At 38.6% G+C, this 26,423-nt stretch overlaps 1 protein-coding gene across 2 annotated transcripts in view; it reads right to left on the bottom strand.

Moving 5' to 3' along the window:
• Window positions 1-26,178, bottom strand: part of CRISPLD1 (cysteine rich secretory protein LCCL domain containing 1) — a gene marked incomplete at its 5' end in the record, with an annotated part of 34,278 nt that extends 8,100 nt beyond the window's left edge. The window contains 12 exons of one of the 2 annotated variants that reach the window (XM_080646367.1): window positions 561-636; window positions 2,339-2,411; window positions 2,507-2,550; window positions 5,122-5,252; window positions 5,457-5,523; window positions 5,635-5,695; window positions 6,093-6,233; window positions 8,218-8,318; window positions 9,257-9,372; window positions 10,384-10,516; window positions 10,858-10,976; window positions 25,918-26,178. In XM_080646367.1, the coding sequence (XP_080502493.1) occupies window positions 561-636; window positions 2,339-2,411; window positions 2,507-2,550; window positions 5,122-5,252; window positions 5,457-5,523; window positions 5,635-5,695; window positions 6,093-6,233; window positions 8,218-8,318; window positions 9,257-9,372; window positions 10,384-10,516; window positions 10,858-10,976; window positions 25,918-26,178 (1,323 nt within the window). Of the gene's footprint in view, window positions 1-560; window positions 637-2,338; window positions 2,412-2,506; window positions 2,551-5,121; window positions 5,253-5,456; window positions 5,524-5,634; window positions 5,696-6,092; window positions 6,234-8,217; window positions 8,319-9,256; window positions 9,373-10,383; window positions 10,517-10,857; window positions 10,977-25,917 lie in introns of those variants that run through there. The other variant, XM_080646368.1, reaches the window with a different exon arrangement.
• Window positions 26,179-26,423: the final 245 nt, after the last annotated feature.

The raw sequence follows: 26,423 nt of genomic DNA, 5'->3' as shown, positions 1-26,423 counted from the left end.
ATGAAGTAAAGGAAGAGTGAGCGGAATGCAAGCCCTGCGATACCATGACAGCTGACGTGAAAACAGATCCGGCTACTAAGTGACTAACAGGAGGGAAGCATCTACATTATGGAGATGCCGGACAAAGGGATAATTCACATCCCAGGTGGGACAGAGCAGGACATCACAAGACTTCATCAAGCTACTCAGAACAGCATGCAATTTAAAACATATGAATTGTTCATTTCTGAAAAATTTTTATTTCTTATTTTCTGACCATGGTTGGCTGCAGGTAACTGACACCATGGAGTGTGAAACCTTGGACAAGGGGGCAGCTGCAGTGTGTGAGCGCAGCCAGAATGAGGACAAATGTAAGAATATACTGAAGCAGTTTCATATAGCCTTTGGTAGCAGTGCATTTAACAAACACTTCTATAAATTAGTTAATAAATTAAAAAGTGTACATATACACATTTAAATGTGTGTGTATGGAACCTATACATACATGCACATACAACACACTCAACACATTCACACACAAACTCACGAATGCTGAGAACTGCGTAAAGTAGGATACTTACATCAGAATAAACTCGAGTTCCAATCACACGAGCATAATGTGGATTTGCCTGCATACAGTTACGAGGGCAGTATACTCTGAAAAATAAATATTTATTTATGCATAGTAAGTAGCTGGTTACTATAATCATTGTTATTACTAAGAAGACAGACATGCTTACACAAAAGTAAACTCAGCATTCTAAACCCTACTTTTTTTTTTCTTCCGAAATAGGTCAAATGTAAAAAGACACATTTGCTTCTGTTTACACTAGCCACTTGCAGCCTTTGGCACAAATGTGTTTCTTTTCTTAAAAAAAAAAAAATTACCAGGAAGGTTCCTAATGTAGGGCTTCAGAGCAGAAAGAAACACCAGGAAGTAACTCTAAGTATCTGGATGTTTGGTACCCAATGTGACTATAGAATTTACTAAACAGATAACTTGGGAAATCTGAATTATTGTTTGACTCATAGATCTCATAGTTTCTTTGCTCTGTGTTCACATCTTACATGTCTCATCCAATTTCATGGTTTTAATTATCATCTATAAACTGTTGATTTCCAAATTTACATCTAGAGTTGAGGCCATCATAAATAAGTTGTTTCTTCATGCTTGTCTTGAGTTAATATCCTTTCATTTATCTGCTCTCGGAATTTTTTTCTCAGAATAGATTTATGCCTCAATTTATTTAAGCGATATAAAATTATAAACAAATGCACTGACAATATTATTCCCTAAAAGTCATAAAATACATACAAATAATATCATTATGAACTAATTTATGCAAATATTAAACAGTTTATGAGGGGGGGGGGGAAAGAAAGCCTTTGTTTTACTGGTCTATAAAAGAAAATAGGATGGGGGCTTAACAGGTTAATTAGGGCCAAAATTATGCATAAATCATTATTTCCACTGATTTGTTATACTGGTGACAGTGAAAGTTAAATTAAAAAAATTATATCTTTTCCCTTTTGGGGAGGTAGGTATTTCCCTTCCTAAAACAAGTAAAAAAATAAAAAAACTTATTTATTAATATTTTACTTGAATGATCTTTTCCTTTCAGAACAATATTGCTATAGATTGTTCCATGGATATAAAATTAGCATTTACTGAGCATCTCCTCCGGGGAGGATTCATGCTGAAAGGCTCCACTGTGATCCTTACTATTCAGTCCTCATAAACTTGTCACAAGCCTGAGAGAGGCCCTGCCATAATACTGGCATGTAGTAAGTATCTAAAAAACATCTCAATGAAAATCCTTCCCTTTCTCTCCCCATATCATAAGGTTAAAATTTCCCAGATTTACTTAGCAATCTGTTTCTTCTCTCTATCTAGTACAATGTATAAGTACAGGGGTTTGAAATAACTGAAATAGAAATTCCACAACATTTTCTAAGATTATAAAACACACCATGATCTTCATTAAATCGGTGAGCCTCATGAGACCAAAATAAGTGACGCACTAGTAAAAGGAGATGATACTTGTATAATAAACATATTTGATCCGTGTTTACAGCATCCCGAGCAGTGAGCCAGACGTCTGGTACACACGGAACACCCCGATGACAGCACAAGCCTGCTGCCCACAACAGCGGAGGCCACTCTGGCATTTGGGGAAAGAACACTAGGAATGGGTGGCCTTTGGGACAGCCCATTGCTCCCTGCTGCCTAACAGTTTGAGATCACACACCCTTGGAGCCCTAGAGACACAAGAATTTTGGGCCAAAACAGTTATCACAGGATAGATGCACCTTACATGTTCACTGGTAAGGAAGAATGCGAACATTTAGAAAACGTTACCTTGGGCAGTGTGAAGCTGGCTTATGAAATGGACAGAGCTGTTCCACCGTGGTCTCACAGGTGACAGCCTGAACTACAGAAATGAAACACAAACAAGAAGCAAATTCTTTGGAAACAGTAACATGCAACACAGTCATAAGAAAGTAAGATGGAAAAAAAAGTGCTAACCTGTTACTTTGGAGACCGTAAAGGAATTAGCAGACTGGTATTTGCTGAAGATGAAAACAAAAAATGTCAATTATTTTCTCTTAAGTATCATCGTCCACACAACTTCTGGTATGTTTTAGGTCTATGAATACTTTGTTTTTTTCTTAAACACTCTTATTTAAATATCTAAATAAGTAGTAATATAAGAATACATCATCTACTTTATGCTAAATCCATATTACTTTCAAGTATGAACCAAATCAATAGCATTCTTAATATTAGTGAATGACCTCATTATCAATCTCAAAAACTTAGAGAATATCATAAAATAATACACATTTATATCTATATATTTGTTTCTTATTAAAATTAAAACTCTCCATATACTAATTCTCTATCACCACAGAACCAAACTGTTCACAATAGTAAACACAGGTCGTGTAATAAAAACACTAAATAATAAGTACCTTATAGGAGTGTGCATTATTTAATCCCCCTAGTATGCAATAAAATGCCTACTGTAAATGAATGAATTCCTCTTCGTCATATGCATTATAAAAAAACAGGAAAACAAAAATAGGTATACCATGTATATCAACAATTTCAAAGGTTTATCTATATCCAGATTTTCAGAAAAGCATCTACTGCAAAAGGGAAGGCTTTAATATGACACACCTTTCAATTTCAAGAGTTTCCATAATAAACATAATCAAATAGGAGTTAAGAGAAAACAAATAAATCGGATAAATGTTTTTAAAACAAATATCTAGTGTTTGCCTTACTAAAAATAATGACTAATATTTATTATTTATTCAAGGAAGTTAATAAATATTTGCAGAATGAATCAGTTAATAAATGTTTCTATAAAGCTTTTACTTGAGAGCAATGGGGGTAATGGCTGACAACCACACATCAAGCCTTTGGTCAAAACTGTCAACAAAGGATCTCATTCCACAAATTTGCAAAGGTTTTAAATAAAATCTTAACATTATGAATTTCAACTTTACTGTGGAGTTTTGTGCAATTGTATATGTACAAAAAAAACCTGACACATTTCCTAATAAAAGGCATTTCATCTGAGGTTCAATAATGTTCTTTTTTTTTTTACACAGAAGCAAGAGACACTACAAAATATTTCCCAAACCCCCTATTTTTCTACTCTTTATCGAGTACATATGAAAATATACAGGGTTTTGGAATAACATATTTCATGTTCTTAATAGGAGAAACATTTTTTAAAAATCACTGCTTTTATATTAGACTAGTGGACCGGTGCACGAAATTCGTGCATGGGGTGGGGGTGTCCCTCAGCCCAGCCTGCACTCTGTCCAATCTGGGACCCCTTAGGGGATGTCCGACTGCCGGTTTAGGCCCGATTCAGTTGGACATCCCTCTCGCAATCCGGGACCGCTGGCTCCTAACTGCTCACCTGCCTGCCTGCCTGATTGCCCCTAACCACTCTACCTGTGACCTGCTCGCCCTCAACTGCCCACCTCACCAGCCTGCTTGCCCCCAACTGCCCCCCTGCCAGCCTGCTCGCCCCCAACTGTCCCCCCATGCTGGCCTGATCACCCCCAACTGCCACCCCTGCCGGCCTGCTTGCCCCCAACTGCCCTGCCCTCCTGGTCTGATCGCCCCCGTCTCTGCCTTGGTCCCGCTACCATGGCTTTGTCCAAAAGGTCTCCCGGTCTAATTAGCATATTACCCTTTTATTAGTATAGATTAAATTACATTTAAATGAACAAAAGAAAGGTGATATATTATACTAGAGGCCCGGTGCACAAAATTTGTGCATGGGGTGGGGGCCCCTCAGCCCAGCCTGCACTCTCTCCAATCTGTGATCCCTCTCACCATCTGGGACTGCTGGCTCCCAACTGCTCGCCTGCTTGCCAGCCTAATCACCCCCTAACCACTTCCCTGCTGGCACGATTGCCCCCAACTGCCCTCCCCTGCTGGCCCAGTAACCCCCAACTGCCCTCCCCTGCTGGCCCAGTAACCCCCAACTGCCCTCCCCTGCTGGCCCGGTCGCCCCTAACTGCCCTCCCCTGCCAGCCTGGTTGCCCCTAACTGCCTTCCCCTGCCGGCCTGGTTGCCCCCAAATGCCCTCCCCTGCCAGCCATCTTGTGGTGGCCATCTTTGACCACATGGGGACAGCCATCTTATGCAAGGGCGTGAGGGTCAATTTGCATATTACCTCTTTATTATATAGGAAACTTAGTGACTTTTCAAAATGCTCTTTGTTATCTACTAATCTCAGTTTATTAACAAAGTTACTGTTGTAAAAAATAAACTATTCTCCCCTAAACAGGGCAGGGAGAATAAGCAAATCTATAAGCCTTCCCTGCAATATTTTCTGTCATAGCTGAAAAGTTTATTGGCTCACATCGAAAATCACTATAAATTTGTACATTCTTAATGAAACTAAAAAATTTGGAGTTCAGGATATTCTTCAGAAGCAAAGCATTCAACTTTAATTTCAACACTTTTTCTTCTTTTTGTCTATGGAAATGTTGTAGCCAAAATGAACCTTGAAAATGACCAGTTTCTCTCTGTATAAATTCTTCTATGCTTTGCCCCAAAATAATTTATTACCTCATTGTTACAATTTAAAATCAAAAGAGCAGGCAAGTACTTACCCGATTGTTTGAATACCATTTCTATTGGACTTGATGAAATAATGTTTTCTTCCTTGTCTAGTGATATCTACCCAACCGCCATCATTGTCTATTATACCATAATGAATTGCAGCTTTACAAATACTGGATTGCTTGGTGAAAAGGGGAGGAGAAAAAGATATTAAAATATTAGAGATCTGCATAAAAGACAACTAGTTACTATTTACATAACTTTAAATTTGACAAGCATTTCTGAGCAAAATATCTATGCTTATATAAATTATTTTGCACATTAAAAATTATATATTATATGAAAGGACTCTATCCCCAAATAATTGTATTTCTCTAATAGTTACCATTTCATAATATACACTGCCAATAACTTTAGCTTTACTATCCACACAGCCAGCAGGGCATTCATATCTAAATGGAAGAAAATGGGAACAAAATTTAGTTTCTCTGAATGTCAGCAAAAAAATGAAAATATTTCTGACATTTTTGTCAGTTAATTTTGACAATAATAATAAATATTACCGATTGCAGGTTGTTCCTTTGCACTGATCTCTTAATCTTACTTCACAAGAAACAATTTGAGCTAAAAGAAAAAAATTAATGTACAAAATGTGAAAGGTGCTATATAATTCTTCACAGTCAATATAATGGCAAGCTTTTACCATTCTAAAAATATTAAAGGTGATAAAATATAGATGGATATTCCACCTATGCGAACCTTTTTTTAAAAAAATGTTTTTTATTGATTTTAGAGAGAGAAGAAGGTAGAGGGATAGAGAGACAGAAATATTAATGAGAGAGAAACATCAGTCAGCTGCCTCCCACACATCCCCTACAGGGGATCCAGCCAGCAACCCAGGTATGTGCCCTGACCCGGATCTGAACTGGTGACCTCTTGGATCATGGGTTGCTACTCAACCACTGAGCAACACTGGCTGAGTTAAACCTTAAAATTTTCGTAAATAATGCAGAAATCTTACACATTTGCTGCGTGCTTACAACTTCGTTTGTGTTACTATCATCCGCTCTTGCCCGAACGTGGGTGTCATGGACTTGTGATTGCTGCCGTTCAATTTCATTGGTTTCCTCTTCACGGGGAGTGTAGTACCTCTCTGATCCTTCTGTTAGAGAGAATGGAGTTAAGGAATATGAATCCCACTTAAATTTGTACAAATGATCAAATAAGGATAAATCTTGACATATCTGTTTAACATTTAAAACTAGAAAAATCATCAGTTTTTTAAAATTTACTATTGTTCAAAGTATTACAGATGTCCCCCTTCCCCACCCCCCCCCATTGACCCCCTCCACTGCACTCCCACCCCTTCCCCAGGCTTTCGCTGCACTATTGTCCGTGTCCATGGGTTAGGCACATATGCATGTAAGTTCTTTGGTTAACCTCTTCCTGCTCCCCCGTCCCCTCTGAAATAAATCAGATTGTTGCATGCTTCAATGTCTCTGGATCTATTTTGTTCATTAGATTCCACATACAAGTGAGAACACATGGTACATGTCTTTTCTCTGACTGGCTAATTTTACTTATCATGATACTCTCTAGGTCCCTCCATGCTGTTTCAAATGAGTCAGTACTATTTTCAGCACAGGTTTTGACTTAAGGAGGTGCTCTTATGTAATACATTGGAGTGAATGAAACACACATCAGCTTTTGAGCCCTTGATTTATTGATGCTACCATTTGGCTCTTAAATGGAGTCTTTTCTAACCTTTGCTTATATTGTGAGAAGCAAAGAATCAGTACAATTCATGTTATCAGTGATTAGTTTTCATAAGACACTGTGAAGTCTACCCAGTGATCTAATAAAGTCAGGGCTTAGTGAATTTGAATTTGTTTTCCCAAAGGAAATCATCCTCTTAATAGTTTCAGGATGATCACATTTAAATTTCTCCAATAAGGAATTCAGCCCAAAGAAGGATTGATACACCCTTGTTATTTATTACATCAGCTTTCCTGAAAAGGTTGTCCTCTTTCAGAAGGAAATTCAATGTGCAAAAATTTAAACTTTGACAATGGAGAATTATTTCGAACTTTGAATTTAATATCTTTTCCAGGTTGGATTATATGAAGGGGTCAGAACCTAAAAAAAGGACGTCAGGGTAAGGTTTAAGTAAAATGAGTAAAATGCAGTGGCCATTGGGGGAGGGGTAAGTAGGCTGGAGGTTTGGGGGTAAAGAGGACAGGACGGAGAACAGACAGACTCACATATAATGAAAAATGTTTCTAGGAATTTTAAATGGCTCATAGAACAGAGTGAAACATTTGGTCACTTCTGGTCACTTATTATAGCAAATGAGCATTGAGTCATTAAGGAAAAAAGGGCACATTTCCTTATGAGCGGGGATCATGTACTCACAGATTTTCTAATACACTCAGCCTGCATTAGTCTTCATTTAGTCATCATTAACAAAAAAGTAAAAGAGAGTAAAAAATGTTCACATGGATGGATGCCCAACAAAAGCATGATGACTTTCACAAAGCTTTGCCATATCCAGTTTATCTTCCTGTGCTACAGGTAGGACACCATATTTGTTACTTTAGGACATCAAATGCATTTGAGGGTACTGCTTTGTATAATACTTTTACAATACTATTCTCTTTTTTCTTATTTTGGCATGAGAAATTGTATACTCTACAATGAGAAGCAGAGCATCAGTACAATTAATTGAGCATGGTTCAAGTAAGAATCATAGTATTTTGGCAAAAGCTTTTAAAGTGCTAAAAATAAATTGTGTTAAATTGCTAACTCCTTCAAAAAATGATTAGTTATGGAGACAACACCAGTCAACAATATACCAAGATAGCTTTTAAGAATGCAAATATACTTGTCACTCTGGGATAAATTCCCAAGTACAATTAGAAGTTATCTGGAATAATCATGAAACATTCCTTTAAATGCATATTGGTATACAAGGTGTTACTATTAAGCATATTTTTAAATATTCTAAATAGTGTCTTCAAAATGTTTGAAATAGAGTTCTGGAAATTTTTTGAGTAATTAAATACACATTTGTTTTTTTCTAGAACAGTAATTAATGCACAAGTTAAATTAAAATATCAACCAAGGTGCCAGGACACAATAGCACATACCTTTGTAGCACAGATTTTCCCGACAGCCTCCTCCAAAGCTGGGTGGGCAAGCTGAACAGGGCCTTCCGTGTTTGTAGGGGGCGTGGCCCCACCAGTTCCCCCTTAAAGAGATGATCAGTACTCTTAAGAGATTGTCTAATAGCATCATTTATAAGACATTGCAAAATATTACTGTATAAGAATCTTCTAAGTGATGATTTTGATGTGTAGATTTAAGACATTTATATCTTTTACCACAGAATCTTTTGGTTACCCAGTTTAAATGTAAATTGCTGCCTCATTTGTTTGAAATATACCAAGTAATTTGTTATACATATTGTTAAAAATTATAAAATCAGCCCTAACCGGTTTGGCTCAGTGGATAGAGCGCCAGCCTGCGGACTGAAGGGTCCCAGGTTCGATTCCAGTCAAGGGCATGTACCTTGGTTGCGGGCACATCCCTAGTAGGGGGCATGCAGGAGGCAGCTGATCAATGTTCCTCTCATTGATGTTTCTAATCTCTATCTCTCTCCCTTCCTCTCTGTAAAGAATCAATAAAATATATTTAGAAAAAAAATTATAAAATCAAACTTTGGCAGAACACCAAACTCTGCTATGGAATACTCATCTATATTCCATTTGTTTTAATAAAAACAGATTTTAGACTTAGCTTTGACCCTACATATGACTGTGTGATATTTTCAATGTCATCATTTGAATGGTCTTTACACAGGTAAAAATGCATTTCTCAGTTAATCTGCAGTTGTTCATCTCTAACAAATCAAAATTATTGAATATTTATGCAGTGTCATAGTAAAAATGAAGGCACAAATATGATTCCTGTCTTCACGAGGATCATATTTTCAACTTCTTAATTCCTTTGAAGTACTGATTTTACGCATCAGGCAACCACAATTATTGTCGTATTAAGTAAAATGAGTTAAAACTATATACTTTACTCAATAGTACACACTGAAAATGAGAAAAAATCAGCAATATAAAGTTATTTTCATGTTATTAAGAAAAATTTACGTATGACACTGGTCTTTTGTCTACTTACTTTGGGGAATAATTGCACACCAAGTAGACTGCTTTGGGCCATATCTGCCCCCAGATGTTCATGTTATGGCACAAATTAATGGCACAGCCTATTCTGCTGCTTGTTGCCCACACCACCTACGGGAGAGAAAAGAAAGGTTCAGAAATGGCAAGTGGAGATGCAGTAAGACCCAACATATCCGAGAGGGAAATGTATAAAACACAATTTGAGAAACAAACATTTATCATTCAAAATGAAATGAGGCAATATCCAAAAGGATATTTTTCCTAAGACTTGGGAAAACGCTTAATTCAATTAAAATAACAGAGCAACAGCTGAATAACTTTGTCTGGCTATAAAAAGCATCTTCAGAATACACTTACTAAATAATTCAAAAGTTATATTTTCACAAACCTAAATTCTGTGTTAATGTTTCTATGAAGAAACTTACCTAACAAAGGAACAGAATTTCTCATCTTAAACAGAAAGTACTGGAGCAAAAATTTAGGTGTTCACATTTCTTATACAACGTGGTATTTTCATTGGGCCACTGGTTGTTGGGGAGTTCAGTACTGATCTTGTCACATGCAAAGGCATAGAGGACAAATTCTCGGCTTTATTTCCCTAATAAGCAGCCACAGGTCTTCTGGAAACTCTCAACTGTGGTAAGCTTTATCTAGTTGAATATGCCTTCAGGTGTGTGATTTCAAAGTTAAAACATATCCAATACGAAATAGAAGCATTAAATAAAAATAAAAAAGATTAAATGCTGTACACAGGTAAATACCGGATATCAGTGGTAAATAAAACAATACTTTCATACTTTGGAAAATAAAAAATAATGACACCTGAATTTGAAGGTAGTAAATTTCTACCCCACTTGCATTTATAGGGGCCATATTTAAAATATTTCATATGTAAAATCATTGCAATAAAGTCTTTTTAAGTATATGTGTTTGGAGAGTTTTTCCTGATCATTACTTACATTGCTTGTAGACATTTCTAAGCTTATTCTACATACATCAATAACTATATAATTAATAACCATACCAAAAGCTATAAGAAAGACACAAGTTCAGTAGCCTACGTTCTCCCATAGTTACACAAATTCAACTTTGAGAAATGAAGTAAATGTGCCCCAAACATACCTGTGTATAATGAGTACATACAGGACCAGAACATCTGAATGGGCAATACGGGTTGCATTCATGTTCATATGGGTAGGTGAAGTCTCTCACTTCATCATACCATGCTTGGACATGAAATGTTGGAGGCCTATATCTATTTGAAATGAAATAACCACAAAGAGCAAGTCAAGTTGGAGAAAATGTAGAACCAAGTATTTCAAATAGATTGATATAGGAGGGTAGACAGATTTTTGTGTGAGGCATTAATCTTAAATACCTATACCCATTTCATTACTATTATATCAATGATTTAAAATAAAAACAAGTCTCAAATACTGTTGCTCATCCTTGTATATTTATTTTTTTATTATTCGTGTTGCTGTGATTATTTGTTTTCCTTTTTGGCACCAAGCCTTTGAAAATGTGCTACATGAATTAATAAGCATTTCATTTCAAACATGTTGTCAGAAACAAAAAAGTTACATGTGAAGATACCTTCCCCAATGTGCTCCCAAATTCTGTCCGATGGATGGAAGCAGGCTTGCAGGCCCATGTTCCCACAAACACGTTTCAGCCCAGGACTCTGCAGACCTCTCCAGCTCGACATCCCATGTCTGTAGTTCAAAACAAAAGCAAAATACAGATACCAACATTTAACATATATGTATAGTTTGGGCATTTCTTCAAAATATAGTATTGCTCAGTTCCTATGTTTTCTCCCGTTGTACTCATTTGTAAAATCATCATCTTAGTCTAGTTGTTCACCATCTCTCAAGATATTTTCATTAGCCTTCTCCTTAATGTCCTTGTCTCATCTCCCATCCCTCCACTCTACTCTAACAAGCGTTGAGAATTACCTAAGTGGACACAGATACACTGAAGTGATTCCTCTGTCTGAACAACATGCAACAAATTCCCATATCCACGAAGTTCAAGACCCTTAGTCCCTGTTCCCCATCACAAACCCTGCTCTTCCTTGCTCTCCGTGGCATTGTTTCCTTTGCCTAAAACATCCTTCACCCGTGCACCAATTTCATACACCAGGCCTCTAGTATTTAATAAATATTAATTAGTGACAATTTTTAAAGTGATTATTTAAAGATCTATTCAAGCATAGGTGTTTAGGTCAAGCTCAATAATACAAATCAAGAAGATTCTTTTTGAAAAATACATACTAAAAATATAGCTGTCCTAGAAGAAATATTACCATAACAACATGGGATGTATATTTTTATGCCACAACATTATATGTCAGGTTTTAAGACCACCAGTAATTCATACCAATCCCATTTAAATGTAGGTTAGTCTCTATACATTTCTATTTAAATTCAGGTTGTAAATTAAATCAAGATGGCCTGAAGGGCTTTTTTCCTCTCTGAACTCTTCACCCAGCACTAATTTAAAGCCAAACCGCACTTAAAATTACCATTTCTTTATAAGATGAGTACTTGAGGTGTATAGAAATGAAAAACACTCTATTTTCCACCTACATCCTAGGCTGTTTCTTCTTAGAGCCCAGTAAAGCATCGAATTAAGTTTTATTACTAAAAGAAACAGAAAGCAATTGACATTCTTTGGCTCCAATGTTATTTTTAAGCTAGTTCAACCTGGAGGCTCTACAGTGTGTGTGTGTGTGTTTGTGTTTGTGTGTGTGTGTGTGTTTGTGTGTGTGTGTGTGTGTGTGTGTGTGTGTGAGAGAGAGAGAGAGAGAGAGAGAGAGAGAGAGAGAGAGAGAGAGAGAAATCTTAAATATTACCAAAGGACTTTCAAAAGTAAACCAATAAATATATAGTAATTTTAGTGCTAAAATGTTTTACATGTAGAAATTGGAAGTTATGTAGCTATCTAGACATGTACAGACAATTCCATTGCCTGCTATACTTTGGAAAGTATGAATGAGCATATACAATTCTGATTCCTACTCGAATACCTGCTTATCCTGCTTTAGTAACAGACAATCAAAGAAGGTTGGATATTACTCAACAATGTAGTTTGAAATAGAGTTACTATTGCCAGTTGCCAGTACCTTGGGCAAAATCAGTACTGTACACGAGACAAAAACAGTCCTTAGTCATATTAATTTTTCCTTCTCTTTGACATGGAAATAGTTTTCTCTCTTAAAAATGATTGTGTTGTCAAAAGCACTCCTTGACCACAGTTAATTTAGAGCTTTTTCTAAATTCACATCATTTGAAAATGCATGTCCTGAGAATTGTTTAATCTTTATAGCTTAAAAATTATTATTATAGTACATTAAATAAGAGTTGAAGGCCAAGGTTAGTCACTAAGAATTTGTCTAAAGATGAGCATTTTCTTATGTGAAATCTAATGAACAAAATAAACTGATGAGCAAAATAGACCCAGAGACATAAAAGCATGGATTTCCAAGATAAATGCAAAAAATAACCCATGGACACAATAGTGTGGTGAAGGTGGTGGGGGGCAAGAGCAGGGTGGAGAGGGTCAATGGGGGGAAAAGGGAGACATCTGTAATACTTTCAACAATAAATATAAATTAATAATAATAATTGGTCTTGGACTATCATACCATTATATAGTCTAATTCAGCCATGGGCAAACTACGGCCCGCGGGCCGGATCCGGCCCGTTCGGCTGTTCTATCCGGCCCGCGGAGCCGAAAGAGCGGAGGGTTCTCTTGCTCTCCCCTCCGCTCCTTTACTTTGAATTTATATTAGTTCACACAAACACTCCATCCATGCTTTTGTTCCGGCCCTTGGGTCCAGTTTAAGAACCCATTGTGGCCCTCGAGTCAAAAAGTTTGCCCACCCCTGGCTAATTAATGACAACAATACCAGTTCATGATACAATTTAATGTTTCATATGGATTTTTAAAATATGCACTGCTCTCTGGCAAAGTAATAACATGAAACCATGGTGGTGTTGAAAGGGCAATTTCACTGGGAGTCCAGATCTAAGCTGGAAGCTATGGTCTTACCATCCTACTATTGACAACCGTAAGTAGTATTATGAAATTATTTTTAAAAACTATTTAAGCATTTGAAAACAACTGAAAAATGAATTCTTTTGTCCCCTCCTATCTCCAAGCCTACTTTAATTCCGAGTTGTTGGAAATAATAGCACTCCAGCTTCCAATGGTATTGAGAATCCCCCTTCCCTAGGGTCATGTCCTCTGACATTTGCAGGTGAGGCCATTCGTGATAAATTTCCCTTTCCTTTTCTTACATTAACGGAGCTAAAAGTATGCTTGCACTTGTCCAAATTACTCAAGTTACGTGTAATTAAAATACATGTTAGACCCTGGCAAAATTTTCCTGACTACTGAAATTGTATATTTTCAAATTTATTTTTGAATATGTCAAATTTGGTTTGTTTACTTATCTGTAACATTAGGAAGCTGAAAAAGTCTCTTCCATTTTTTTTTAGCTTCAAAATTCTATTATTTTGTACTTATAGTCTCTTACGGAATACCCGTAGTGCTTGTAAAACACCATAAACTGTAAAATAATCTTCTTATTCATAATTAAGGGCATTTCTTAACTAAAAAGCAAAAGCTATGTTGTGATTTTCAGGAATGTAAAACCAAGAACATCCCAGATCTTCCAATTAGGTGTATAGAGCAGAGATCAATTATTTCTGACTATTCTCTATATGACAAAGTTTTAATATCATCCAAAACTGATAGTTAACTGATTGAATAAAACAAGAAAATATTCCTAGTAAAGGGGATTGGGCTTGCAGCCTGGGCATGTGCCCTGACCGGGAGTTGAACTGTGACCTCCTGGTTCACGGGTCGACGCTCCAACACTGGCCGGGTGTTATCTCTACTTTGAAACTCTGTGTCTGTGGTCAATAGAACACAGGTTTTGTTCCTCAGAACAACTAATTCTGACCAGAACCTCATTGTCCTGAGGGCTTGATGATGAAGGGAGTGGATATGAAGGGGAGAAGGAGTCGGGATTCAGAGTGCTGGATGAGGCCAGTGTGAACCAAAAGGAAAGAAAGGAGAAAAGTTCATATTGAAGAAGTGAAGTTTCTGCATGGTTACAATCCCCCCTCTTATCTGACTCTTACTATCTCACACGCCCACCTCTTCCACGATGGTCCCTGAGCTTTAGAAGGGGCATTTTAGGTGTCCAATTTACAAGCAGGAACCACAGCAATGGTAGAGGCAGCAGTAGGCTTGGATATATGTATGTTAAGTAATACTCAGAGTAAACCACAAGTTAGTCTCTTTAAGAATGCCAGCTGAGCCTGGCCAGTGTGGCTCAGTGGTTGAGCGTCAACCTATGAACCAGGAGGTCATGGTTTGATTCCCGGTCAGGAGTCATGCCCCGGTTGTAGGCTCGGTCCCCAGTGGGGGGAGTGCAGGAGGCAGCCGATAGATGGTTCTTATCATTGATGTTTCTATCTCTCTCTCCCTTTCTGTTTCTCTCTTAAATCATTCAGTAAATATTCTCAGTAAAAAGTTAACACCAGGTCTCTCTTCAGCTTAGTCCTAAAAACCCAATGGGAAAATCTTTGAAATAAAGTAGTTTTCTACATGTAATATCCCCCCACAGCTAAAAGGAACAGCAGGATTTTTTCAGCCAGCTCATGAATAGAAGTAGTTGAAGAAAATCAGACATATAAGTTATCTCTTTCTAAATACCACCTTTAAAGGGTAATTCTTGCTGGGCCACCACTTCTGGAAAAAAAAGATTTGCAAATTATCCATTCTATGTCAAATTGAAATCCCTCCCAAATCACTGTTGTGTTTTCCTATTTAAATCAGAAAGTGCAATTCAAGAATTGAATTGAAAAAGTGTCAATGTGATCTTCTCAACAGTGATAACTTGACCTTCAAGAACGAATTCATTATTCTATGGAAGCAACACATTTGACAGTTCACAAGATTTCAGATTTAAATTCCAAAAATAATGCCTCATTATAAAATCTTTAAAGCCACCCTCTTTTCTCCCTGTTGGTGGTGTGATTAGAACTGTAAAGAAACTAGCATCAATGAAATAAATAAATAAGTGCATCCATGCTGAAAGAGTGTATGATGTTTTTGTGACAAAGTCATCTGGTATAAAAAGCGCTATTGAAAACAGCAATACATTCCTGACAACTCCGAAATGACCTCAGGTGTTTAACTACACTGCTTCACCTGTTTTGAAAAGACTTTGTAGTTACAGGGAAAATGCACAAGGCTCAGATTTCAAAGGAAACACCTGTGTTACTGGGCAGACAGGCCTTGCCAGGTACTGAGAAAGTCGAATTACCTGGGGCAATGCACTTATTAGGGTCTCCTGGAAGTTAGAGACAGGAGACAGATGTGGTGGTGTTTTACTTAAAATCCACTTTAAAGCAAGGCCCAAAAGCCTTAAAAATGCAGCGATCTGAAAATTGAGGGAATTGCCTCTTCATTGTATTAAAATTAAAATAATTCTTGAAATGGAAATTTAATAGGTAGATAAACTCACAAAATGATTAGTTAAACCCATTATTTCAATACTAAAGGCCCAGTGCACGAAATGCATGCATGGGTAGGGTCCCCAGGCCTGGCCAGCGATCAGGGCCAATGAGGGCCTTCCAGCTGGGCGCTGGGGCCTTCCTTTGTTCCACCCTGGCCCCTGCTAGTCAGGGCACATCATGGCCAGTGGTCAAACTCCCGAGGGGACAATTTGCACATCAGCCTTTTATTATATAAGATTAAACAGACAGACTGCATGCATGATGTAGGGTAGGTTGTCCTTGTGAGGCAGCAGAGCCATTCATTTCACACAATCCTTACATTTCTACAGAACGTCTGCTAATTCATCCCATCTCACTCACTGCCAAGGCCCTCGGGAGACTGGCCATAACTTACCTAGGCACGTATGCCCCACCTACTCCAACATGGACTGCACCACAGCTGCTTCTCTGGACCTTTAAAGAGCTTATAAAACACCGGGAGATCTTTTTAAAATGAGATTCTGATATGGTAGACCAGGAGATAAATCCAAGCTACACCATTTCTAAGACCAGGCAGGTATTAGGACCCTACACTGCATAACTGCGCCTTGAGGAGGTTCCAGCTCCTGTTCATTCATATGTCTTGGCATTGAGTCCATCAGAGATTTTCCCCTAAGGGAAGTTCTTTCTTTCCCCTCCTTGCCTCTTTAGTTACTTAAATTTTATCCTTTCACCAAAGTCCTATTCACATTCTCTCTCCTCTTGGAAGTCATTCCAATGACAATGAAAAGCAGAGGAGGACAGTGGGCCAATCCCTGTTCAGTAATTATGTATTCCACTTACAGTAGGCTAGGTCAGCTATGATGTTCAGCATTTAATACAACTAACCCCAATGCAGCATTTAATACAACTAACCCCATTATCTCACCCCATTCTGAGCCTTCTTAATCACATAATTTACAGATTACTAGACAGATCTGTATCCAATTTGTTGGGTCTTAATTCAGAAACCCTTCAATAGCTGAACTTGGATTATTTCTGTAAATGCCATATCTTTGTGTTGACTTCAGAGCTACGATGTCTTCATTTTGTTTCTTGTCATTTAAGATGGGAGCAGTTAGTAATTCTCAAGACTATGTTCTGGATGCTTGGGGAGACGCAGTATTTAAGGAAATTCTTTAGCAATTGAGAAAGTACCATCTATCAGTTCTTTACACATGGACTCAATTTATAAAAAGGAACACCTGTATTTTAGTTTATTGACAGCCCATTGATTTTAGATAGATTCAAGACTGAACTGAAAGTCAAGCCCAGAAAAATATATGAAAGGAAAGATAAGCTCTCATAATAAATGACTCTATAGTACCTACTTATGTATTAGTTTATATCTGAATATCAAAATAATAATAACTGGGGTGTCGAAAGTAAATAAAATATTAATTGCTTTTATTTAATGTACTCAGGGATGCTTTTCTAATTTTCAAAAATAAAAAGAGATGGATTAGCAAATGAAAAACTTCTTGGAGAAGTTAATACAAGAAACAGTTTATGGACACAGAGAAACTGAAACCTACAATTTAACACTATAACCGCAATTTAAACCAAAGGCTAACATTAAAACTAACAAACATTAACATGTATATGTTTACAGACTTTTAGTGAAACGGCTATATTAAGTTGCTCATTGTGCCTATATTGAGAAACCTATACTAGGTCTTCACTAATAATTCTTGCCTCAAGAATGATAAATTGTTATGCTTCCAAACAGTCATTGGGAGCTGCGCAAGCCCTACGTTTTCCTGTTTCCCCAAGCTGCTAGGAAGCTCAAAGCTGGTTTGATACCCATAGCATTTTCACTCAGTTTTCTTCAACAATGAAACAATGACTAAGGTGATAGTTTAAAAAAATATGGTTTTCAAAAGTCCTTACTTGAAAATCTGAGAAAGGATACTGTGTTAAGTATTCTTCTTTTGTTCCTAGATAGCCTTTCTGAGCTCCTAAGTGCCTGTTCACTGTCCCAAAAGGCTCAACTCTACATACCGAGTTATTTCAGGCTCTTAGGCCCGGATTCCAGTTGGATTTGGCCAATGGAAGACACAGACAGGAAATCAGAGGGTGGGAGCTGAGTTTAGGTCTGTATTACTCCCCCCACACACACACTTTTAATCCCTCTCATTGTCTCCGAGTACAGATGCTCCTCTATTTAAGATGGGGTTACTAACATCCTTATAAACCCATTGTAAATTTAAAGTATCATTGTCAAAAATGCATTTAATACAACTAACCTACTGAACATCATAGCTGACCTAGCCTACTGTAAGTGGAATACATAATTACTGAACAGGGATTGGCCCACTGTCCTGCTTTTCATGCTAATGTTCTCATCCTCTGTTGCTTAGGGAGGGAGTGAGAGTAGACTGGCTTTTGGAAGGGGAGGGCAGATCACCTGAGAAAACAGTGGGCACTTGAGGAGGCAGAGGTGGGTTCCAACTCCTTTCCTCTCTTAAAATGGGCTGGCAAAATGGGTATCGAGTAACCAGGTGATTTCTGGAATCTCTCTATTCTCGAAGTCACTATCAGCTGAAAGATCCGGAGTATTCCCCCAACAAACCAGAATGGAAACTCCCACTGGTTTTTAAAAACTGCAGCTAGGGTTTGGGTGGATTTAGACCTGCACCTGACCAAGTCAATTTAATTCATTAGTCCTGCCATCGTCTCCTTGAATTTTCTGAGATTGATGTGATTACAAAAGGGGTTTAGGATGTGTTCACACTCTGGCCACTTCTCACCACCCACTTCTAGCCACCCCACCCCTAGCCACCATCAGCTGTTAGATGGATTATTGCAATAGCTTGTCTCCCTGTTCATACCTTTGCCCCACCTCCCACCACCAGACGTCAATTCTCAACAAAACCAGAGTGATTCTGAGTAGGTGAGATCATATATATGTCAGTCTGTTCAAATAGCTTAAATGTCTTCTCATCACCCAGACTGAAAGTGAGCCTTTCCCCAGGTCTGTTTCTGCCCTCCTCACTTAGACCCCTGGCCTGGTTTCCTACATCTCTTCAAACCCTCACACTCTGCCAGCCATGGGCCCCTTGCTGAGTGTGCAGATTCAAGGTCTTTCACTCCTATTCCAGGCAGGAAGGACATTTTGTTGTGTATTACTGGGCTCTAGACAGTGCCTGGCATATGGTAAATTCCTAATACCTGGAAGGAATAAGTAGCAGTAACAATTTCAACATTTTGTGGCATTTTTCTGGCTCTGGGTGTTGGACTCTTCTGTTAAACCACTTCCCTCCTGCCTTGCTTGCTAAGACCCTAGATTTGCTGCTTACATTTAAGGAGGAATCCTTAATCTCCCAAAACTCCAGGGTAAGTAAATACTAAATTCAATAGAATGTCACTTTCTTCCCACAGGTATTGCCACCTACAGTACAACATTCAAAAGAAAAAATACATTAATTTGAAAGTGTTAGTGTCTTAAAAAAAATTAAAAACAACAACTATCTATTCAAATTAAGGTTTTGTGAACTTTTAATTCTGTAGACCAAGATACTTAACACATAACTTTATTGTATCTAAACAATATTATTAGATGGGTTATTGCAATAGCCTATCTTCCTGTTAGATGGATTGATATTATTAAAATAAAATTACCTTAGGAAAATTAGATAACCTATTGCAAACAGAGAATTTTAAGCCTTAATAATTTAAATAATGATAATATTCTTTGAAATCAGAAAGGCATTTCATGTACCTTTCAAGGCATGTAAATTATCTGCACTAATAAAAGAGTAAGATGCAAATTGATCGTACCATCGTGATGCCCACCAGCCAATCAGGAGTATGCAAATTAACTCAACAAAGATGGTGGGTTAATTTGCATATGCAGGCGCCGAGCGGCTGGGGCAGGGTGGGATGCTTGCGTCAGGTGATGACGCAGGCATTCTGCACCGCCCCAGCTGCTCTGGGCCTCTGGGCAGCGTGGGAAGGCGGAAAGGTGGCTCCGGCCGAAGGGAAGGCGGTGCCAGCAGCCAGAGGAAGGAAGGCCCATCCTTGCACAAATCTTCGTGCATCGGGCCTCGAGTCCTATATAATAAAAGGCTAATATGCAAATCGACCAAATGGCCGAATGACTGGTTGCTATGACACACACTGACCACAGGGGGAGTGCCACTCAGCCAGAAGCCTGGCTCATGGCTGGCGAGTGCAGCGGCGGTGGCGGGAGCCTCTCCCGTCTCCACAGCAGTGCTAGGGCCTAAGCCATCAGTTGGACATCCCCCACGGGCTTCCTGACTGCGAGAGGGCACAGGCCAGGCTGAGGGACCCCCCCCCCAAGTGCACGAATTTTGTGCACTGGGCCTCTAGTATCATATAACAATAGGTGCAGATATTTTTGAAATGATTGAATTTTTTAAAATTACCAGGCAAGTGCCAGTGTACAGGGAGAAAACGGTCTTTTTAGAAATCGTGGCAATAAAACCTTAATTGCAGTGAATTCCTGTCACTTTTAGCAAGATAAGAAATGTGTAAACACTGAGCTTTACCTCAGTGAGTCCTGAGGCCATCATTTCTTTGTCTGCATTTATTCTGAATATCGGTCTCTAGTGGCAAATGTGGTCAGCAGACAGGAATCCCACAAGAGTAAACAGAGAAACTCACAAGCTAAGAACACTTTTTCAGGCTAGAGTTCAGGCTATGGAAGGTCAGAAATAGGGCAAAACTCAGACTAGCATCACCCTGTTCAGCAAACAAGGCTGTCCCACGTCCAGTTTCTGGAATTATCTGCTGGACTGAAGCCCAGAAGAAGAGACTTGAATTCCAATTTAAGCATGGCCTTAGGGGAGATGTCAGTGGCAAACAGGCACACCAAGCCACCGACATGCCCCAGGGGCCACTGTTTGGTTGGCTCAGAGCCTCCTCCGGCTGCCTGGCACAAGGAGGGGTACCCACCTGCATTGTGTTCTGTCTTTGGAAATGTGTGTTCCAAGTCTCACCCACAGGTCAGGGAAGAGCAAGCAGGCACAGCCATCCACCCTCCCCGCACAGCCTACCAATGTTCTCTAGAATACCTGGGAATAGTTATAACTGTGAAAAATGGCTCATATAACAGGCCCCTGTGTCTTTTTTAGGTAAAGTGTCCTGGTGGCTAAAGCACATTCTAGACTTTGGTACATTTTGTAACACGGTGAACTATTTAGTTGATTTTAATCAACTATGTTAAAAATTTAGTCCTCTATGTTAAAAATTTAGTCATCTATGTTAAAAATTTAGTCATCTATGTTAAAAATTTGTAGCAAGAGGTACCCACTAATTCATTATATTATTTAAATTCCAGAACTTTTGGATATTTTTACTATAATCTCAGTGGCTCCACATTACTGGACAATTTATAGTACAGCGTGAATATTTTTTAAAGTAGGAAAAATCCTGCATTATTTGAAGCATTTATTCAACTTCATCTCTAGTGTTTCCAAATCCCAGGTCAGTATCTCAGTGTTGGTGATATCCTACCTTACACACCTTTTCTTATTTTAATCCCTCTTACCTATCCCCCACATGTATCTCATCTATAATTCCATTGTTCCATCTACTCCTTCATTCAACACTTATTTATTGAGCGTTCAACAATATTTAACCAACAAATATTTACGGAGTACTTCTTCTATGCAGGTTTATAAAGAGAAATAAGGCACAATCCTTACCTTTCTAGGAATTCAAAGTCTTGGAAAAGAAAACAGACATGTAAATATTTAATTGCAACAAAATGTTAATACTAAGTAGGCTTGAATAACATCTTTTAGGAGCACAGAAGGAGTGGGCTAGGGAATGAGTGACCAGAGAAAGTCTTATAGAAAGACGCTTGTACTTGGTCTTGAGGAAGAGTTGGGGAGCAGACAGGAAGCACAGGCATTCTGGGCACATAGGAAACTGAGCAAGGAGGCACAGAGCACCGCCCCCTTTAAGAACAGTGAGTAGTTCAATGTGAACACAGATTCAAATATATGCAAGGGAGTTGAGGGTAAGGGGCATATTGGATTGACCACGCCTCCTTTTCTAAGTTCATCAGCCTGGGCTTGAACTGTGAGCAGCAGAGAGCTAGCACAAGTTTTGTGCAGCTGAGTAACCATCCCAGATTCGTTTGAGGGAAAACAGAGATTTAGTAACAGGGAGGAAGATGGACTAAAGTAGAAAGAAAGTAGGAATGGACTGGTATAGTCTGCTGGCTCAGAGCCATGGTTGCCAATCTTGGGGTGAGCAAAGGTTAGGATGAAATAGAAGAGATGGATTCCAAAGACATTTCTGAGACAGAATCTACAGAATTGGCACGGAATTGTACATTTATGCTTGTATGTCGAGTGGAAGTGGGTGGAGAGCAGGCAGGAGTTGAGGATGTGCCTGATTTTCTGGGTGCTGTGGTTATCGTTTGCTTAGAGAGGACTGGGCAGGTGTCAGTGAGAGAGAATCCAGGGAGCGGAGTGGGAGGACAGGCAGGGGTGGAGTAGAGGGGAAGATAGCTCATTTTCTTTTTGGACACCTTAGCTTGAAGTAACTGTCGGGTAATATTACACAGCGATGGCCCAGGCAATAGAAAATATGAAAATGCATCTCACAGAAGATGGCTGGATGGAGATCTAGACTATGGAGCCATCAATATATGGATGATATTTACAATCGAAGGAGTAGATAAGGTCCCGAGGGAATGGAGAAGGCCTAGAGAAGACCTGGGGAGCAAAGGGTTAAGAGATGAGCAGGAAACAAGAACAGGTGATGAAAAAAAAAAAACAACAGAAAATAAAAGAACGAAGAGATGGGGCTCTTACAACCCATGGAAAGGAAAGGTTTGAAGAAAGAGAATACGTTCAACAGTTCAGATGTGTTACCTCACTACAGCCTGTGGGGTTTATATCCTTACAGCAATGTTACCAGCGAGGAAAGCAAAGCCCAGGATGGTTGCTGATTGTCGGAGTACACACACTAGGAAGCAGCATCTAGGTCCAAAGACAGTATGTTTTCCCTCTACAATCCATTGCCTCTTCAGCAACAACTTCATTTGATGACCTAAAAGCTCCAGTTTCTCATTTTACCCTAAACTTAATGTGGGTAATCTCTCTCCTTAGGATCACTGGTTTCCATAATCAATAACTCACTCTCCCCTTCTGCCACAGGTCTGTGCTTTCATCAATCTAACTGCTTCCATTCTTGACAACCAGCCTGCCACCTACTGTTCCTCATCCTCTACCTCCACCTGAGATATGCCCTCCACGCTTTGCCACAGTGGGTGGTGGTCCCGGGCGTCTTCCCCACTCATTAACCCTCACCATGGGGAATATTCCATTAGTCTGTGCTCCCTTGGCATCATTCATACACAGACAGAGAATGTGGTTCTCTCTGCTTACTTGAAATTTTCCAACTGTGTCTATTCTTCTCAATCAGCTTGTAAGCTCTTTCAAATGAAGATGTGGTTTCCCAGAGTCAATTTTTAAGCCCGATATTTAAATGAGCATAAGAGTAGGGGTAGGGATGTATGTTAATAAGTGTGAATGTGGCTTGGCTGCCACAGGTTCCAGGACAAAGAATAGACCCAAATAAGCACCAAATGTAAATAAGGTAACTGGCTATTCCAACTGTTAATGTCATGTGACCTATAGAGTAAAAATGGTGGCATTTAGCATAGAGAATTGCAGATTTTACAGGTAACAGCTCTTCAGCTGGCATTCAGTTTTTTTCTTAGAATAAATTCACTTTAAAAGAACTCTTCGAAGATCAACCAAAGGACTTGTATGCATGCATATAAACATAACCAATGGACGCAAGACACTGGGGGCGGGGGGACGCGAGGGCATGTGTGTGCGTGGGGGTGGGGGGGTTAGGGGAGGCCTGGAGAAGGTCAATGGGGAAAAAAAGGGAGACTATGTACTACTATTTGTAATACTTAAACAATAAAAAAAAAACTCTTAAAATAAATTATGTTTTCACAAGGTTGATAAACATCTGGACTTATTATGTAATACATACATGAACAGTATTTCGAATAAAATAACATTGTTCTTTTATCCTCCCCTTAAATGTGTATTCCAGAAAATGTGGGCCAGTATTACAGTTGGGCACTGAACTCCTCAGCAGCGAGTTCACTGCCAAGTCACAGTTCCCTGGCTGGTTTCTGAATCTACATTTCAAGGATAGAATGAAACCAGTGAAACTTACAAGCAAGTCGGATAAACAGCCCAAAGCAGACACCATACAATAGACAGTTATTTTCTTTGGAAGTCAGACATCAGAACGAAGCACAGAACCATTCTTTCATTATTTCCATATTACTTGAAACACACATAAACGTTTTCAGATTGTTTTTGTGGGTTTGAACTCCCAACTTCTTATTTTAAATAAGAAGCAACGGAACCCCTCTCCACGTGGAATAACCCTACGGTGGCCGCCTTGGGAAGATCCCATACTTGGCTCTTTCTGTTTGAAAGCTCATAGATGAAGAAGTCATGGAGTTTGTTTACTTTGGACAAACACTTCAGCATACACACAAAGCAGAAATGCGAGACATTACTGATGTCATTTCCTGCAAAGAATTTTGTAAAGAGCTAACAATTTCCTCAGCTACTCTATTTAAACAGTGTGTGGAGACATAAAATTAGGTATATGTTTTATTAACACCTCATGGGACCTTGCAATATGCCTGGTACTGAGTTGATTTTACATAAGTTATCTCATTCAACGCTCACAACAACCTTCAGACGTGAGGACACATGCTAGGTAGGCATAAGGCAACTGAAGGAGAGAGAAATAAGTTAATAAGTTGTCCACAGCCTCGTAGCTACAGGGTATTAGTGCCAGAATTTAAACCCAGACAGCCTGGTTGCTGGGGCCCAATTCTTAATCTCCGCTGAGTTCTTTAGGGTAAAATATTCTCGCAGTGAAAGCTAAAATAATATAATGCCTTATTTTGTAATGGGTAATGTGAACTTTAAAGTCCCATGTTCAGTGGGAGTTACCAATCAAAATGAATATAAATGCAGAAAAAAAGAAAAAAGAGGATGCACTGAAATTAACTGCACCCTGCAATGTATCCTGGGAGAAATGTTTTCTCAATAGCCATTAAATAAGTTTGCTATCACCAATGGTTATTTATTATCAGTCTTTGATGGTGCATTCCTAATTCATGCAAGGAGTATAATAGATTTTTGAATTTTTTTTTCTAAAATTTTAGGATATAAAGTGGGATATTAATGACTTACATGCTAGTAGTCTTAAAAAATAATGTGGTTCCCCAACTTGCTACTGTACTGTAAGAGTACATATAAGGTTATTAGGCTAGGTCACATATTTTTATTTAATCCTTTGCCCAGGCTGATTTTCACACTTCAAAGTTCGCAAATAAATCCAGAAGAACAAAAAAGCCATCACCATGCACTCAACATAAATCCACCACAAAAATGTAGCCTTTATAATAGGTCACTTACATATTTGTAAGAAATAAGGGCCCATTTGAAAAAAAAAATTAAACATATATGCACACACATACATATATACAGGGTGGAGCAAAAGTAATTTTACAGTTGTAAGTATGCAAAACACAGAGTTTATTCTTGTGTTATTATTTATTAATTATTGTTTTATTTTCCATATGGACAACTGCAAACCTACTTTTGTTCCAGACTGTACATAATCAGCAATCCACAATGCTTCTTCAAATTATTGGTCCCTGATTTTTCAGATTCACCACTCATAAGAATGTTCCATTAGTTAAGAATCAGAAAGTAATTGTTCTACTAAGTCACTTAAAAGCAAATACATCAGCTGTTCACATTTTCAGAATCAGAATGTTCCTGGTAAGAGAAGAATTTAGAGCACTTCGTAGAAGCATTGACATCTCATGGTATTTAATTCTACTCTGAAATTCTAAAAGCTCTTAGAATGAAATGAACACTAATAGGAGAATACGCATAGGAAGATACTCTCGAAGAAAATCTTTTGTGAGTTTTTTGTTTGTTTGTTTTTTGTCATACAGGACAAATGGTAAAAGATTAAATAGTAGCACGAGGGCATTTAACCAAGCAGGTTGAAAGCATAACAAAAAACAACAACACACATTTCTTTGTACATACCATCAGAAAAATTTCCTTACCATATACTCCATGTTAGATGCTGTGGGGTACACCTGACTTCGTAATTTATTATGAAGGTCCAAGATGCTCTGCATGTCATTGTCTGTGATGGCCCTTTTCCCTCTTTGCTTGGCCGTCCACCACTCACCATCCTCATCCAGGTACTTTTCCAAAAGTTTTTCCAATAAAGTGGCATTCGGCACGGCCATGGCTGGAATTGCTTTAGCCATGAATAGCAGCACTGTGGTCATTCTGAGCCACTCCCACGTGGTACACTTCATAATGAATGATCTCAGGGTTTCCCTGGGAAAATCTCCAAGACAGGCTCTTCCACTCCTTTTGGCTATAATGATATGCAGTGTGATTAACACGAAAAGCTAGGCAGATGTTCATTTGCTAGTAATAAAAGTAAAACAACTGTTGCAAAGGGCGTGCACCAGTTTGATTTCTCTATATATAATGCCATCAAATGGACATGCACTTTTGAAACAACTAATCCCACCCATTTTTCCTCCAAAGAACTTAA

The sequence above is a fragment of the Plecotus auritus genome, assembly GCF_963455305.1.
Source record: "Plecotus auritus genome assembly, chromosome: 11".
In the NCBI taxonomy this organism is placed as follows: domain Eukaryota; kingdom Metazoa; phylum Chordata; class Mammalia; order Chiroptera; family Vespertilionidae; genus Plecotus; species Plecotus auritus.
This window is presented reverse-complemented; position numbering and strand designations above follow the sequence as displayed.